The sequence below is a fragment of the Poecilia reticulata genome, chromosome 11, assembly GCF_904066995.2.
Source record: "Poecilia reticulata chromosome 11, P_reticulata-male-v2, whole genome shotgun sequence".
NCBI classification, from domain to species: domain Eukaryota; kingdom Metazoa; phylum Chordata; class Actinopteri; order Cyprinodontiformes; family Poeciliidae; genus Poecilia; species Poecilia reticulata.
Genome location: NC_088840.1, coordinates 7,690,896 through 7,705,726, shown reverse-complemented (window position 1 = coordinate 7,705,726; position 14,831 = coordinate 7,690,896). Strand labels below are relative to the sequence as shown.

General features: G+C 40.0%; 4 protein-coding genes across 4 annotated transcripts; all 4 read right to left on the bottom strand.

Annotated features, from left to right (window-relative positions):
- Positions 1–117: 117 nt before the first annotated feature.
- On the bottom strand, positions 118–4,093 carry LOC103472116 (glutathione S-transferase A-like). Its single transcript, XM_008421506.3, has 6 exons — positions 3,796–4,093; positions 2,423–2,488; positions 2,224–2,329; positions 1,992–2,110; positions 1,811–1,899; positions 118–972 (listed from the first exon to the last, which is right to left on the bottom strand). The coding sequence occupies exons 1-6, from the start codon at positions 3,961–3,963 to the stop codon at positions 840–842; spliced, it is 681 nt and encodes a 226-aa protein (XP_008419728.1). The 5' UTR covers positions 3,964–4,093; the 3' UTR covers positions 118–839.
- A 681-nt stretch (positions 4,094–4,774) lies between these two features.
- Positions 4,775–6,661, bottom strand: LOC103472115 (glutathione S-transferase A-like). The gene is made up of 6 exons (XM_008421505.3): positions 6,433–6,661; positions 5,852–5,917; positions 5,656–5,761; positions 5,439–5,557; positions 5,261–5,346; positions 4,775–5,176 (listed from the first exon to the last, which is right to left on the bottom strand). Exons 1-6 carry the CDS (start codon positions 6,598–6,600, stop codon positions 5,044–5,046), a joined length of 678 nt encoding a protein of 225 aa, XP_008419727.2. The 5' UTR covers positions 6,601–6,661; the 3' UTR covers positions 4,775–5,043.
- A 1,165-nt stretch (positions 6,662–7,826) lies between these two features.
- On the bottom strand, positions 7,827–9,918 carry LOC103472112 (glutathione S-transferase A-like). The gene is made up of 6 exons (XM_008421503.2): positions 9,476–9,918; positions 8,891–8,956; positions 8,695–8,800; positions 8,478–8,596; positions 8,300–8,385; positions 7,827–8,215 (listed from the first exon to the last, which is right to left on the bottom strand). Exons 1-6 carry the CDS (start codon positions 9,641–9,643, stop codon positions 8,083–8,085), a joined length of 678 nt encoding a protein of 225 aa, XP_008419725.2. The 5' UTR covers positions 9,644–9,918; the 3' UTR covers positions 7,827–8,082.
- Positions 9,919–11,587: 1,669 nt separating this feature from the next.
- On the bottom strand, positions 11,588–14,802 carry LOC103472114 (glutathione S-transferase A-like). The gene is made up of 6 exons (XM_008421504.3): positions 14,525–14,802; positions 12,625–12,690; positions 12,428–12,533; positions 12,216–12,334; positions 12,038–12,123; positions 11,588–11,950 (listed from the first exon to the last, which is right to left on the bottom strand). Exons 1-6 carry the CDS (start codon positions 14,792–14,794, stop codon positions 11,818–11,820), a joined length of 780 nt encoding a protein of 259 aa, XP_008419726.2. The 5' UTR covers positions 14,795–14,802; the 3' UTR covers positions 11,588–11,817.
- Positions 14,803–14,831: the final 29 nt, after the last annotated feature.

Genomic DNA, 14,831 nt, shown 5'->3' with positions numbered 1-14,831 from the left:
CGTTCAATCAGAGGCTCACGGGCGAAAAACAAACCAGGAAATACCCAAAAACATGTCAGTTTATCCAAACGTGCAGGATATGATGTCATGTTTTACGCTGAGAAAAGACTCGTTCAATGGAGGCGACACACACTCACATTTTAATGAGACAAACACTGACCTACATACAGCACACAGCTGGGTCTCAGATGGTCTGAGAGCTGGACATGAAATGCAAAATTATGCAAAGGACGCAATTTTTAAAGGACTGATTTATGCAAAGTCATTGCAGCATGTGACATTTGAGCCACCTTTGGGAAGCGCAAACCAGTTTCTGACAATGATTTTCAAATGATAAAACCAGATAACATGGATCTCCTGCAACAGGACATTTTTATCTCTTACAGTCATACTTTGAACGCCTTTAAACACACCGACCTTATTTGACCTATTCCACAATCATGGCCCCAATGTTTGTTTTTTTTTTTATAGTGCAACATTTCTTTGGCTAGCCTCAAATTGTTGTGTAGAAAACCTGAAGCAGAACTAACTTGTGGGAAGAAGGAAATTGTTAGACACTTGGTTACACGTTTTTTTTTCTATGCAGAAGTGAGAACAGATTGTTAGAGATGCAGCTTTAGTGGACGGAGACCAACAAACGGCACCGGCAAACTGAGCAGAAACTAAAATCATCTTCTGTCAAAAAAAAAAAACAACAGTTCAGAAGACGCCATCTTTGAAACTTTTTGACCTTTCAGAGAACAAAATCTGACTTTTGTGTTAGTCATTCTTGGTTATTAGAGGATCTGATTTAGAGTTGAACTACAAGGCTTCTTGTGTGTGACTGGACAAGGTCCGGCTCAGATGTCCTTCAGGGTGTCTTGTCCCTTGGGGTTCTCCAGCCAATGAGGAGGCCAGCTGGCCTTGATGCTGGGCCTCTCCTTCATCAGAGCGTGGTACGCCCCCAGTTTGGGGTAACGCTCAGCAGAGAGCCTGCAGATCAAACGGAGACAGGCAAGAAAAACATTGAGTCAAATTATTTTTATGCAATTTCAATTTTTGTGTCCAGGTTATCTTAAAAAGTGAAATTTCACACATGCGCACAAGGCTGCAGGGCAAAGAGACTTGTTGCTATAGCAACTGACTGACAACGCTACAAATGCATCAGGGTTCAACAAGAAACGGCCAAACATTTCCCACACAAAGTTCAGAACATTCAATCTGTTACAGTATTACGTTGTCAGGCCTGATGTTTATTTTTGCGATTATTAATAACCGATTGCTGCAGTGGCAGATTAGCTCATTTAAACACCTGCTCTACTGATCTTATTTTTTAACTGAACCGAAACACCAAATTCCACAGCACATCTACATGCCAGTGTTGTCATAGTCAAGCTAGCATAGCTAATTCTCTCTCTCGTCATAGTTTGAAAACTAGCAGCAAGGCACTGCGTCCCTCTTTCCTTTATGTGTTATGTGTACATTTAAGAGTTAGTGCAATATGTTGACAACTAAAACCAATGGTAGTCATCGTTGTCGAGCAGTTTTTCACCCTCCAGGAGCGAGCTGGGGAGGCGGGATCTTGCAACAGAAAAGTAAGTTAGGGATGCGCAGATTTAAACATTTTGGGCCAATATTTATATCTGCTGTTATGACAGCATTTACCAATATTTAACGTGATCAGATTTTTTATTTGATAACTCAATCATCAGAATAAAATCAATAGTTTACTAAAATCATCGTTTACCGCAGCCTTAGAGTCATAACTGATGTTCACAAGCTAGGGGGAAAAAAAACGGAGAACAAAAGAAGGAATGTTGCTTGTTCTTACCCAAATCTGAAGGCAGTAGCAACAGTTGGAAAAACAACCACGTCTGTCATTGTGAAAGCCTTTCCAGCCAGGTAAGAACCAGAGCCCAGCTACAGAAGGAGGAGTGGAGAGAACAAAGAGCCAGTGAGACTGCAGCAGAACTCGTTTAGCTGCTTTACGTTGGTTGAGTCGTTCCCCAGACCTTCTCCAGGTAACCCTCCCAGAGTTTGAGCTCAGTGACCAGGGTCTCCTTGTTTCTCTTCAGAGCCGACTCCAGCCGCTCCCCTTCGGGAACGTAGTAGTCGTAGAAGATGACCGCACCTGGAAGGAGGAGAAATTAGCAGGGTTTTGACCCGTTAGACGGGCTCGTGACCACGTCCGTAACGAGCGTTCGCCCACTTCTACGGAACAACCCCGACTCGTGTTCATCCTACCCAGTTTATCGTAGAGCGAGAGGCCCTCAAACATGCGCTGGTACATCAGCGCTTGCTCCTCGGGTCCGTCTGGGATCAGCTTGGCTCCTTGGGATTTAAACCGACTCTGCAAAACAAAACAATCATGATTTTTATTTTTATTTTCTCCCCTAGTCGCATGCAATTGTGTAGATTGCTGCTTGCAGACTGGCTTCCTCACCTCCAGGTAAAAGCAGGCTGCATAGGATTCATTAACAATAATATCTCCGTGTTTGAATGATGGAACCTGGAGGAAAATAAGGAAATGACATGAGAAAAGAAAATAAATAGAAGGATTACAATTGTTTGCTTTTCACAGAATTTGAGCGAGGTGCAGCTACACTTATCTTACTCGAAGGGTTATGGGTTGAACAAAAAAGTTTCCTTATATATACTGCTCAAAAAAATAAAGGGAACACTTCAGTGTTCACTTAAATGTTAAAGTGTTTCCTTTATTTTTTTGAGCAGTGTATATAAATAAAACATTTTTTAAAAGTTTTGTACAGTTTTTGTTTAATTACAGAGTGTGTTCTTTCAGCAGATGGCTTTTATTTTTAGTCTATACACTCCAGTTAATGATTAATCCATTCCTGATTTTTTTTTTTGACGATTATTTCAATAATCAATTAATTCAATCAATCGTTTCAGCCTTAGTCTGGACTTTGACTGCACCGTTGAGGTTTTTCTTAAGCCATTCTTATTTTGTTGCAATTATAAACACAGTGCCATTGTATAAAGCAAGTTGAAAAAGATAAACGCTGACAATGATTGTTACGGCTTGAAACAAAACATTATTTCACAATGTAGCTCTTAGGTGTGCATTTGAGAAAGCATTCAAACTGAATTTCTTCACATTGCACACCAGTAGTCTCTGTTGCGTTTATTCCAGGCAATAAAAAGAGAGGAATATTATTAGAAAGCTTTATGCACACTTCTAAAGCAACAACAGAAAATAAAGAATTCTGCACATTTCTTACTTTCTGTAAACATTGAAAAGTTGAATCGGTTCTACTGAAAACTTTTCTGACGAGTTCTTTTGGAAATTTGACTAACATGTAAAACATTATAAGCCTTTCCTGCAACAAGTTGTTCTGCAATGTGTAAAATGTACTTATGAATCTTGCGGTATAAAAGAAGAACTATATTCAAGTTGAGGCTTCATTGCTATTCAGTGGGTGAACTGTGTGACTTGGCTGAAGCGGCAGACAGACAGGCCTTCCTTCCTTCATTCCTTCATTCAGGGTTATGAAACAATCAGAACCGTTATTATGCAAGAGGCCTGACACGCAGCTGAGCTAAAGGGAGGCGTTTAAATGCTGTAGTAAATTTAATGCAGCTGGGTGTGACTACCACTCCTGAAACTAATAAAATAATCACATCCTTTGATTTTTATACCCGAAATTTTACTATAAAAACAAAGCATTGAAGAGGAGTATTTCGGCTTTTTGTTTTATTTTATTTTATTTTAATGCAATCAAGGCAGAGTGATTCGGGAACATTAGTCTGCAAATATCCGTTTCAGTGCAGGATTACTTTGCAGAAACTTCAACCTACCTGCCCCCTGGGATTAATATCGAGCACTTGTTGGGACTTGTGCTCCATTTTGTCGAAGGACAGCAGTCTGCTGTTGTAGCCCTGCAGCTTCTTCTCCTCCAGGGCGATCATGACCCTCCAGCAGGGAGGCGAGCCGGAGCCCCACAGCAGAGTCATGTCCTGGGCCATGATTTCAGGTTCAAGAGCTTCAAAGTCGCGCTTTCGACAAACTTTAGCAACAGTCTGTCTGTGCACCACACGCACTGAGGTGGAATTCTTCTTCTGTCTTCGATTTATAAACCCACGGGGAAAAAAAACAAAACAATTTCTGTTGCCACCCAGTGGCACAGAGAGGTAACTGCATCTCGAGAGGTCAATGCTGCGTTCAGGCCGTGTTGGAAGTCGGAGCAGTAGACGAACTTTACATACGAGATGAGGACAAACAGTCACGCCACAAAACAAGACCTGTCCTGCCTGCCCTGTTCCACAGTACTCAAACAAGGCAACTTGAACACTCCTTGAAAGAATTGATATTATCTATTATAATGCCATCTTGGGGCATTGAAAATAAATAAAATAAGTTCAAGACAAAAACAAATGTAATCAAATACCACAGCAAGATGCATAAAATGACCACATGCTTGCTTTGAATTGTCACTTTGTCCAATTCTTCTGTATTAACGGAAAATTGAAACACGTACTTTGCTTTGTTTCATACTATAATTCAGAACGATAGTTATTTTTGCAAACGTGGAAACAAAGATGCATTATAAGTTTTCTGAACAGAGTGTAAATCATCTTTGGATTTACAAAAGATTAGCAATGTTGGCATTGTCATGCTAATGGAATATTTATAGCTATTTTTTTAGGAATTAATCTATGTCTAATCCAGCTTTTCCATGCTCTCACACAAGTACCTCATATCTTACGCTTTTGCTATTTTGTCATATTTTTTGATGATCAAAGGTATTTTAATAGCAGACAACATTAATAAACTATGTTGGGGGGGAAAAAAACTTTATTTATTGAAGACTAGACAAGTCATAAAACATGGCATCAATTTAGTTATTAAGAAATGATTAGTCGCATTTTTTAATCATCTGAGTTCAACCTTATAGTCCACTCTCACACATTTAACCTAATACATTATCCACAAATGAGAAAATGTGGTGATCTACCTATGTGAAGAAATTATAGTAATTATATTTATTAAGTTTATTATAAAAAAAATAAAAAATTAGGAACGAAGACCTTGTCGGTTTTTGGCATTCAGATCTCCTTCAGGCATTCAGATCTTTGTTCGAATTGGAACCACTTTGGGGGCCAAGTAGCTTTGATGCTGGGTCTGTCCTTCAGAAGGTTGTAGTACTTGGCCAGATTGGGGTATCGTTCTGGAGACAAGCTAAAAAGGAAACAAAACAACTCAAAGTCATGATGTTGATAAGAAAGATCTGTCTTCCAGCAAATACCAAGCTTAGTTACTTACCCATAAGCGAAGGTACAAGCAATGCTTGGAAAGAAGACAACATCGGCTAAGGAGAATCCTCCTGCTAGGTAATGGCCTGCAGCCACCTTGATACCCAGAACAGAAGAAAACAGCAATGTCGTCAGCGTAACGCGTGACTTTCCCCACGTGTCTTTCTGTGTGCGGTGCTCAAACCTACGTTCTCCAGGTAGCTCTCCCAGAGTTTAAGCTCAGTGACCAGATTGTCCTTGTGTCTCTTCAGAGCAGAGTCATGGCGCTCTCCTTCAGGGGCGTAGAAGTCGTAGAAGACAAAAAATTCTAAGAGAGATCAACCAGAGTTAATATTACTGTTTCTGTCCTGAGCATTGTCCGAGCTAACACGGTCGTCCAAGTGCACATGTTTGAGTGAAACTTACCCATTTTCTCAAGAAAGAAAAGACCCTCCATCATGCGTTGGTACATCAGAGCCTGTTCTGCAGGACTGTCAGGGATCAGCTTGTTGCCCTGAGACTTGAACTGATTCTTTTACCGCAGGAGACAAAAACAATAAAATCATATGAAATTTATTGTCAAACAGTACATGCATGATATTCAATGTGCACCATGCTTTACCTCCAGGTACAAACACGCTCCAACAGACTCATTGATTATATTCTCTCCATGTTTGAAGGTAGGAAGCTGGTAGGAAGATGTTAACATGATGTTAGCTTGTAAAGTTCATCTTGTGGCACTGCTACTTGATTAAAGGCAGAATATTATCATCAGACTTGTAATAATGAAGTACTTGTTTCTTCAACACCATATATTTGTAAAATAAAAACTGTGCTAAAGGAGTTGTGGTGTAGCCTGGTACAACTGTCCACAGTCTGACCAGGACAGTGTTTCAGAGGTCAGAGCACATTTTGTAATCAACACGGGAGAAATTAAGCAATTTATCTCTAATGCTGATTAATGATTTATATTAGACTTAATATTTTTGCTTTTTCATTCTGATGGAATGAACAACTTTTCCTGTCTCTATTTGAGCAATTGCAACCAGTTTTATTTTAGGTTGAGATTTGAGTTTCTATGCAGAAATTTATGGATTCTCTAGTAATAGTCCAACTGAAAAAGTACGGAAGCAAAATTCTCAGTGGTGTCAGCTAAAATCACGAACAAAATTATAACAAGCAGTATTTAGGGTGTGCACCTACCTGTCCTCTGGGGTTGATTTCCAGAACCTCTTTAGATTTATGCTCCTCTTTCTCAAAAGACAACAGTTTTTGTTTGTATCCCTGTAGTTTCTTCTCCTCCAGGGTGATCATGAGGCGCCAGCAGGGAGGGGATCCGGACCCCCACAGCAGATACATCGACTTCGCCATAGTTAGACACAAACCTCACCGCTCTGTCTGGGAAACATGGTCAAGAGCGGTGTGGTCAAAGTTGGGCGCTCTAAGTTCCACCCATTAGTTAATGTCTAACTCGGGTGAAAGAAGAGAACGAGAAAAAGGAGGTGAACGTTCATGTGCTTTTTATTGCAGAATGTGTTTAAAAATATATGCAAACTATCCTCTGTTAGAATCTGACTGACAGGTAAGGAAGATTTTTGTGGAAATAACTTCAGACAATCTGACTTTTACAAATGGCTTTGACCTCCGTTGTCAAAGCTTCTCTGAGGTACACCATGGTTTATTCTATAGAGCTAAAAGAAATACTAGTAAAACCAAAATAAGACGTAGAAGTGGATTTTCCACAGTATTTACAGTTATGCCAATATGTCAACCGTTTGTCGTTATTATAGATAAATGAAACATGTACTTTTCATTGTTTCACAGTATAATTCTGCACTATAGTTCTTATTTTTGCAAACAAAGATGCATTATAAGTTTTCTGCACAGAGCTTAAATAGTCCTTGTGTTACAAGTCCCGGGTGTCAGAACTGCTGTAACAAAGTTGACACACAATCTGAAGAGAAAATAAACTAAGAGTCAGCAATGGCGACCAGCGATGCTGTAGACATTCAGATTGCGTTTGAAGCAAACCGGAAGTCCATCCCAAAACCAACCTGAAAGCAACGCCCCCCAAACAAAGGTTCCGTATCGCCATTACCGCTCTTGTCCCCACCTCAGGAAAGCACTATAAATACAGATAGATTAACATGCCGAACTGCAAATGATAAAAAAAACTAAATACTGCGGTGGCATTTTTAGGTGCACCACATTTGGATTTACTAAAGTTTGGCAATCATGCTTATTGACCATTTGTGGCTACTTTTTTGGGAATTTAGAAATGAATCAACATGTAATCCAAATTTTTCCTGGTCTCTCACAAGTACCACATGTGTGAAGCACAAGGAAAAATGACTGGCCCTGTTAACATCCATCCATCCATCCATCCATCCATCCATCCATCCATCCATCCATCCATCCATCCATCCATCCATCCATCCATCCATCCATCCATCCATCCATCCATCCCATCTCCAGCTGGCGTGCCGGGCGAGAGGCGGGGTACACCCTGGACAGGTCCCTGTTAACTTCCACTTTTGCTATTTTGTCACTTTTTTTTTTGACATACGGTATTTTAAAGACAGACAACAATAATAAACTATGTTGGAAAAGAACATTTATTTATTGAGGGGTAGCCAAGTCATACAAAACATGATGTCAATTTAGTTATTAATTAATGAACTGTGACTAGTCACATTTTTTGATCATCTGATTTCAACTTTACAGGGCAAACTCACATATCTAACCTAATACATTATCCAGAAAATGAGAAAACGTGGTGATCTAGCAAATTATGCTAATTATATTTCATTAAATGTGTAATTTCAAAAAACAAGACAGTATTTTCAGCTGTCTTCAGATCTCCTTCAGGCATTCAGATTTTTGCTCGATTAGGAACCACTTTGGGGGCCAAGAAGCTTTGATGCTGGGTCTGTCCTTCAGAAGGTTGTAGTACTTGGCCAGATTGGGGTATCGTTCTGGAGACAGGCTAAAAAGGAAACAAAACAACTCAAAGTCATGATGTTGATAAGAAAGATCTGTCTTCCAGCAAATACCAAGCTTAGTTACTTACCCATAAGCGAAGGCAAAAGCAACGTTTGGAAAGACGACAACATCGGCTAAGGAGAATCCTCCTGCTAGGTAATGGCCTGCAGCCACCTTGATACCCAGAACAGAAGAAAACAGCAATGTCGTCAGCGTAACGCGTGACTTTCTCCACGTGTCTTTCTGTGTGCGGTGCTCAAACCTACGTTCTCCAGGTAGCTCTCCCAGAGTTTAAGCTCAGTGACCAGATTGTCCTTGTGTCTCTTCAGAGCAGAGTCATGGCGCTCCCCTTCAGGGACGAAGACGTCGTAGAAGGCAAAAGATTCTAAGACGGATGAACCAGCGTTAATATTACTGTTTCTGTCCTGAGCATTGTCCGAGCTAACACGGTCGTCCAAGTGCACATGTTTGAGTGAAACTTACCCATTTTATGAAGAAAGGAAAGACCCTCCATCATGCGTTGGTACATCAGAGCTTGTTCTGCAGGACTGTCAGGGATCAGCTTGTTGCCCTGAGACTTGAACTGATTCTTTTACCGCAGGAGACAAAAACAATAAAATCATATGAAATTTATTGTCAAACAGTACATGCATGATATTCAATGTGCACCATGCTTTACCTCCAGGTACAAACACGCTCCAACAGACTCATTGATTATATTCTCTCCATGTTTGAAGGTAGGAAGCTGGTAGGAAGATGTTAACATGATGTTAGCTTGTAAAGTTCATCTTGTGGCACTGCTACTTGATTAAAGGCAGAATATTAACATCAGACTTCTAATTATGAAGTACTTGTTTCTTCAACACCATATATTTGTAAAATAAAAACTGTGCTAAAGGAGTTGTGGTGTAGCCTGGTGTCCACAGTCTGACCAGGACAGTGTTTCAGAGGTCAGAGCCCATTTTGTAATCAACACGGGAGAAATTAAGCAATTTATCTAATGAGTAATGACTTATGTTAGACTTAATATTTTTGCTTTTTCATTCTGATGAAAAGGAACAACTTTTCCTGTCTCTATTTGAGCAATTGCAACCAGTTTTATTTTAGGTTGAATTTTGAGTTTCTATGCAGAAATTTATGGATTCTCTAGTAATAGTCCAACTGAAAAAGTACGGAAGCAAAATTCTCAGTGGTGTCAGCTAAAATTTAGGAAAATAAAAATAAATAAATAAATAATTCAGCCAGTATTTAGGTGTGCACCTACCTGTCCTCTGGGGTTGATTTCCAGAACCTCTTTAGATTTATGCTCCTGTTTCTCAAAAGACAGCCGTTTTTGTTGGTATCCCTGTAGTTTCTTCTCCTCCAGGGTGATCATGAGGCGCCAGCAGGGACCGGATCCGGACCCCCACAGCAGATGCATCGACTTCGCCATAGTTAGGCACGGAACTCACCACTCTGTCTGGGAAACGTGGTCAAGAGTGGCTGAGCAACTCCCACTCTCTAATTTATCAAAAACCGGGTGTTCAGGGCCACGCCCTTTAGTCAATGCCTCACTCAGCGGTGAAAGAACTAAAAAGGAGGTGAACAGTCATTTGCTTCTTTTTCTTTTTTGCAGAATGTGTGTAACACATCATTTCATGTGAAAGTGTCCGTTGGCGCTCCTTTGTGTCCAAACATGTCCTCACTCCATCATTTAAAAAAGACAAAGATTTCTGTAACGGACGTATTTCCTCACGGCTTTTCTTTACAACTACAATTCTCAGAAACTCCTCCTTTTTCTCAGACCTTAAAATGAGTTTCTACGAAAAACATGACACCACCTCACTAACGATGTTGTACCTGATAAGGGCATTTGCACATTTAATGCATGTCCGCCACAAGTTTCATCATCGTAGCGTTTTTACACTTTACAAAAAAACTGCCTCTGAGCTCAAACACTCCTCAGTTTTAAGTCACTCCTTTTATAAGCACTTTGCTGAAGGGTTTGGGATGTAATTTGGGACAGGTACGCTGCCTCACCTAGAGTATGTAATAGTGCTCAGAACACAATTTATTAACTATTTACAACCAGTTTAGCTGTAATGTTGATCTAATGACTAATGATTGATTGTCTGAATATCTTGATTTTGGCGTTCAGCTTTTCTTATCTCTACTTGAACAACCACAAGCTGCAGTCGGTTCTGTTTTAGGGTGAGATATTAGTTCAAAGTCAACTCTGTTATTTAGCTTTGGCCCTGGACCTACAATTAACTTATGGAGGAAAAGTTAAAACTGTAGACTTCGACCCTACCCACCACTCCATCAATGTCAGCGATACGGTCCATCAGTGAGATGTTTAAAATGAAGTTGGACAAGCCACAAAAGGTGCATCAAGCTTCTAGATAGCAAAGTGTTTCTATGTAGGGAATTACAGAGTTGAGATTTAGCAGATAACAGGAAGGCTCGATGTGAGAATACCAAACCTCTTTTATCCCGTAATAGTGTCCACTTTTGTAGGAATCTGCACATTTCTGGAGTCTTTTGGAAATGTTACTCATGCTAGTAACAAACGTGTTGAAAATAAATAATTCTGTGTTTTTGTACTACCTCTTCTAGCTAGTTGCAAAGCTAAAGCTAAAGGAAATGACATGCTAGGAATAGGAAACGCCTCAAAAGCTAAGGGCAGAGGATATGACACACTAGGGAACACCCTCAGAGGCTAACAAAGGAAGTTACCAGCTGTTGCATTTTGTCCTGCTAACTCCTAAAGGTAGCATGATAAATGGACCAGCTGTATTTTGATATTAATAAATTGAATTCATGTATTCAACTCATTGACTCTTCTTCAATCTCATACATTAAGAACTCGGCATGGGGTCGGATAATTCTCCACACATGCTAATGGCTAATGTAAGATGCAAAGGGCAGCTAAACATGTGGTATCCATCATAATGTTGTTTTGGTTGTAAAATATGTGAGATCAGCTAATCACTGATTCTAAAGGCAGCCTTAAAATGTGAATTCTGTTATTCTCTTATATTTTCTACAGTAAAACAGAGACTATTGACTTCCACTCATTCTAGTAATTATGTTTATGCCTAAACCTGACATTTTCCCTATTACTAGTCTATTCTTAACCCACACCTTAACCAAAACTCAATTCATGCCACACCTCCAGAAAGTCCATGGAGCCACTTTTTACAGGTTACAGATTTCTTATGGTTGTGACTTATATGTCAGGAGGATTCTCCTTAGCCGATGTTGTCGTCTTTCCAAGCGTTGCTTACGCCTTCCGTTTCAGATCATCAAACATAGTTTTAATACCAGAAAATAATGAACCAAGCTGACAAAACAAACCGTTTTGAAATGACTTTATTGAGTGACAAAGCATAACATCCATTTAGTAATTAGTCAATGAACTCATTAGTCCCACTTTTTTTGTTCATCTGAATTCAACTTTGTAAGTAAAACCCGCACGACACATCTGACCTGACAAATTATCCTCAAGCAGAGAAAACATGTGATGATTGACCTGTATGAACAAGGTAAAGTAGTCATGCTACATTAAGTTTGTAATTTCAGAAAAAGCAGTACGTTAAGTAAAGATGAAGACTGTATTTTCGTTGTTCAGATATCCTTCAGGCTTTCAGATCTTTGCTCGATTTGGAACCACTTTGGGGGCCAAGTAGCTTTGATGCTGGGTCTGTCTTTCAGAAGGCTGTAGTATTTGGCCAGTTTGGGGTATCGTTCCACTGACAGCCTAAAAAAGACCAATAAAAAAAATTCAAAGTCATGATGTTGATGAGAAAGATCTGTCTTCCAGCAAACACGGGACTTAATTACATACCCATAACGGAAGGCGTAAGCAACGCTTGGAAAGACGACAACATCGGCTAAGGAGAATCCTCCTGCTAGGTAACGGCCTGCAGCCACCTTGATGCACAGAACATATGAAAACAGTAATGTCGTCAGCGTAACGCGTGACTTTCTCCACGTGTCTTTCTGTGTGCGGTGCTCAAACCTACGTTCTCCAGGTAGCTCTCCCAGAGTTTAAGCTCAGTGACCAGATTGTCCTTGTTTCTCTTCAGAGCAGAGTCATGGCGCTCCCCTTCAGGGGCGTAGAAGTCATAGAAGGCAACCAAGTCTGAAACAAACAGTGTTGATGGTATTATCTCTGTCTTTAGCATTTTTCAAGCTAGTGTGGTACTAGCTGTGCACATGTATGAGTGGAACTTACTTAGTTTCTCAATTAGAGTGAGACCCTCCATCATCCGTTGGTACATCAGAGCTTGTTCTGCAGGACTGTCAGGGATCAGCTTGTTGCCCTGAGACTTGAACTGATTCTTTTACCGCAGGAGACAAAAACAAACATAATCATGGGAACTTTACTGTTAAACAATACATTTATGATATTGACTATGAACCATGCTTTACCTCCAGGTATAAACACGCTCCAGTAGACTCATTGATTATGTCGTCTCCATGTTTGAAGGTAGGAAGCTGGTAGGAAGATGTTGACAACACAATGGTAGTTCATCGTGTGGCACTGCTATTTGATTAAACACACATTTATAACCACTTTGCTAAGCGCTGTGCTAAAGGACTTGGGATATAAAATGGTACAAGTGTCTCCAGTCGGACTGGGACTGTTCGACGCTGCTCAGAGCAGAACTATATCAGACCCAATTAAACCATGACCCAGTTAACTGAACTGGTTAAATACCAATAACAAGCTAATAGCAATGCATGTCTCCACATCACATGCATTCAAACACTAGAGGAACATGTTAAGTTGTAGAAATTGTATATCTGTTAATGTTTGTCAAAGATTTAATTACAGACAAATGAAAATATCTGTTATAGTACAGGAGATATCTCTATGTTAAGCATGTCGGCCATATTGGAATTTGAGGTGAAACCTTTGTATTAAAAGGGCCTTATGGTTCATTTGTCAGCTTTTAAACTTGGGGCAGTCTTACTTAAAATATACCAGGCAGATAAGTAGTAATATGTCTTTCTTGAAGACAAAAAATAAAATGTACAACACATGTGGTGTAGATCTGTTCTTGTAAACTTAACATCTAGTTAGAAGAGAGTCGTAATACAGCAAAAATACAGTACATCTGGATGTTCTTTTGTGACAACATCTAATTCTAAATGTCAGATTATCCCATTCATAATGTTGACACTGTCATTTAATTGTAAGATCACATATGAAGCCAGTAGCGGTTTTTGCCTCATTGCTTCCTGCTAAGCATTTTCCACCACATCTCAGCTTTTAACAGCAGCCTGTGATGGACAAGAAAGGTTTACCATCACCTGTGAGACCACCATGGCTGTTTCAACACCTTCTAGTGTTTAAGTTGTGCTAAAAGGACAGTCGGAATTTCACAAGTTTCTGTGGGATGTTTTCACTTCCCACTGCTTCCTGCACGGGGAGAAAATAGTGGTTTATAAAACGGACTGTGAAGGAGTTAGCCGACCTGTGATGCTTCCCGTCAGAATCAGTGGCTTGCAAATGTTTTTGTATCACCTTGGTACGTTATAGCCGCTATAAAAAGGATTAAAATAAACATTTGCTTCCATTGTGAAGAAACCAAAAACAAACAAAAAAACAGCATTAGCACTGCATCAACGGAGCACTGCTGACATTGTTTCTGGTTTAGGATGATCTAAAGCCAGTTGGGTTGGAACAGTTGTATGTCTGTGTGTTGATGCAGCAGCTCCAGCTGCAATCCTCACTATTTTCTTCCACTCAACTTTCCATTCATATACATGTTTACCAAAGGAGCTTTTATAGCTGATCCTACTTGTGAAAGATGACAATGACTGCACTGTCAATTAAAAAGGACATTTTTCATTTTAAGTAAAACACTGCTATTGGTCGTATTGATTTGTTTCTGGAGAATTTGGCTTATCAGCAGTCGGTCACAATCAAGAAAATGAACAGAAACGCATCACAAATCTTCATTTGTAACTTCATTCTAGTTTATTATTAAAGGCACCTATATGTCACTGCAGGAAAAGTCTAAAGAGCAACCATGTTCAGGTGAAAATAAACAGCTTTTTGTGAACTGGAACAATCGCAACACGCTGCAATCAGTTCTATTTTAGAATAAGACATAAGTTCAAAGTCATGCTCTTGTATTCTGCTTTGTCATTGTACCTGCAATCAGCTACCAGAGGAGACTTTACAACTGTAGACTTTGATCCCCCAGCGAAACCCCCTTCCTAGCAGAAATTTGACAGTCCGTCTTCAAACTAAATTCTCCGTAGCACCAGCTTAAATCGTGAAAAAAAAAACTTTCAAGCTAAATTTAGGGTGTGCACCTACCTGTCCTCTGGGGTTGATTTCCAAAACCTCTTTAGATTTATGCTCCTCTTTCTCAAAAGACAGCAGTTTTTGTTTGTATCCCTGTAGTTTCTTCTCCTCCAGGGTGATCATGAGGCGCCAGCAGGGAGGGGATCCCGACCCCCACAGCAGATACATCGACTTCGCCATAGTTAGACACAAACGCTCTGTCTGGGAAACGTGGTCCAGAGGGACTGAGCAACTCCCACTCTCTAATTTATTAAAAAGTTGGGCGCTCAAAGGCCCACCCATTAGTTAATGTCTAACTCAGGTGAAAGAAGAGAACAAG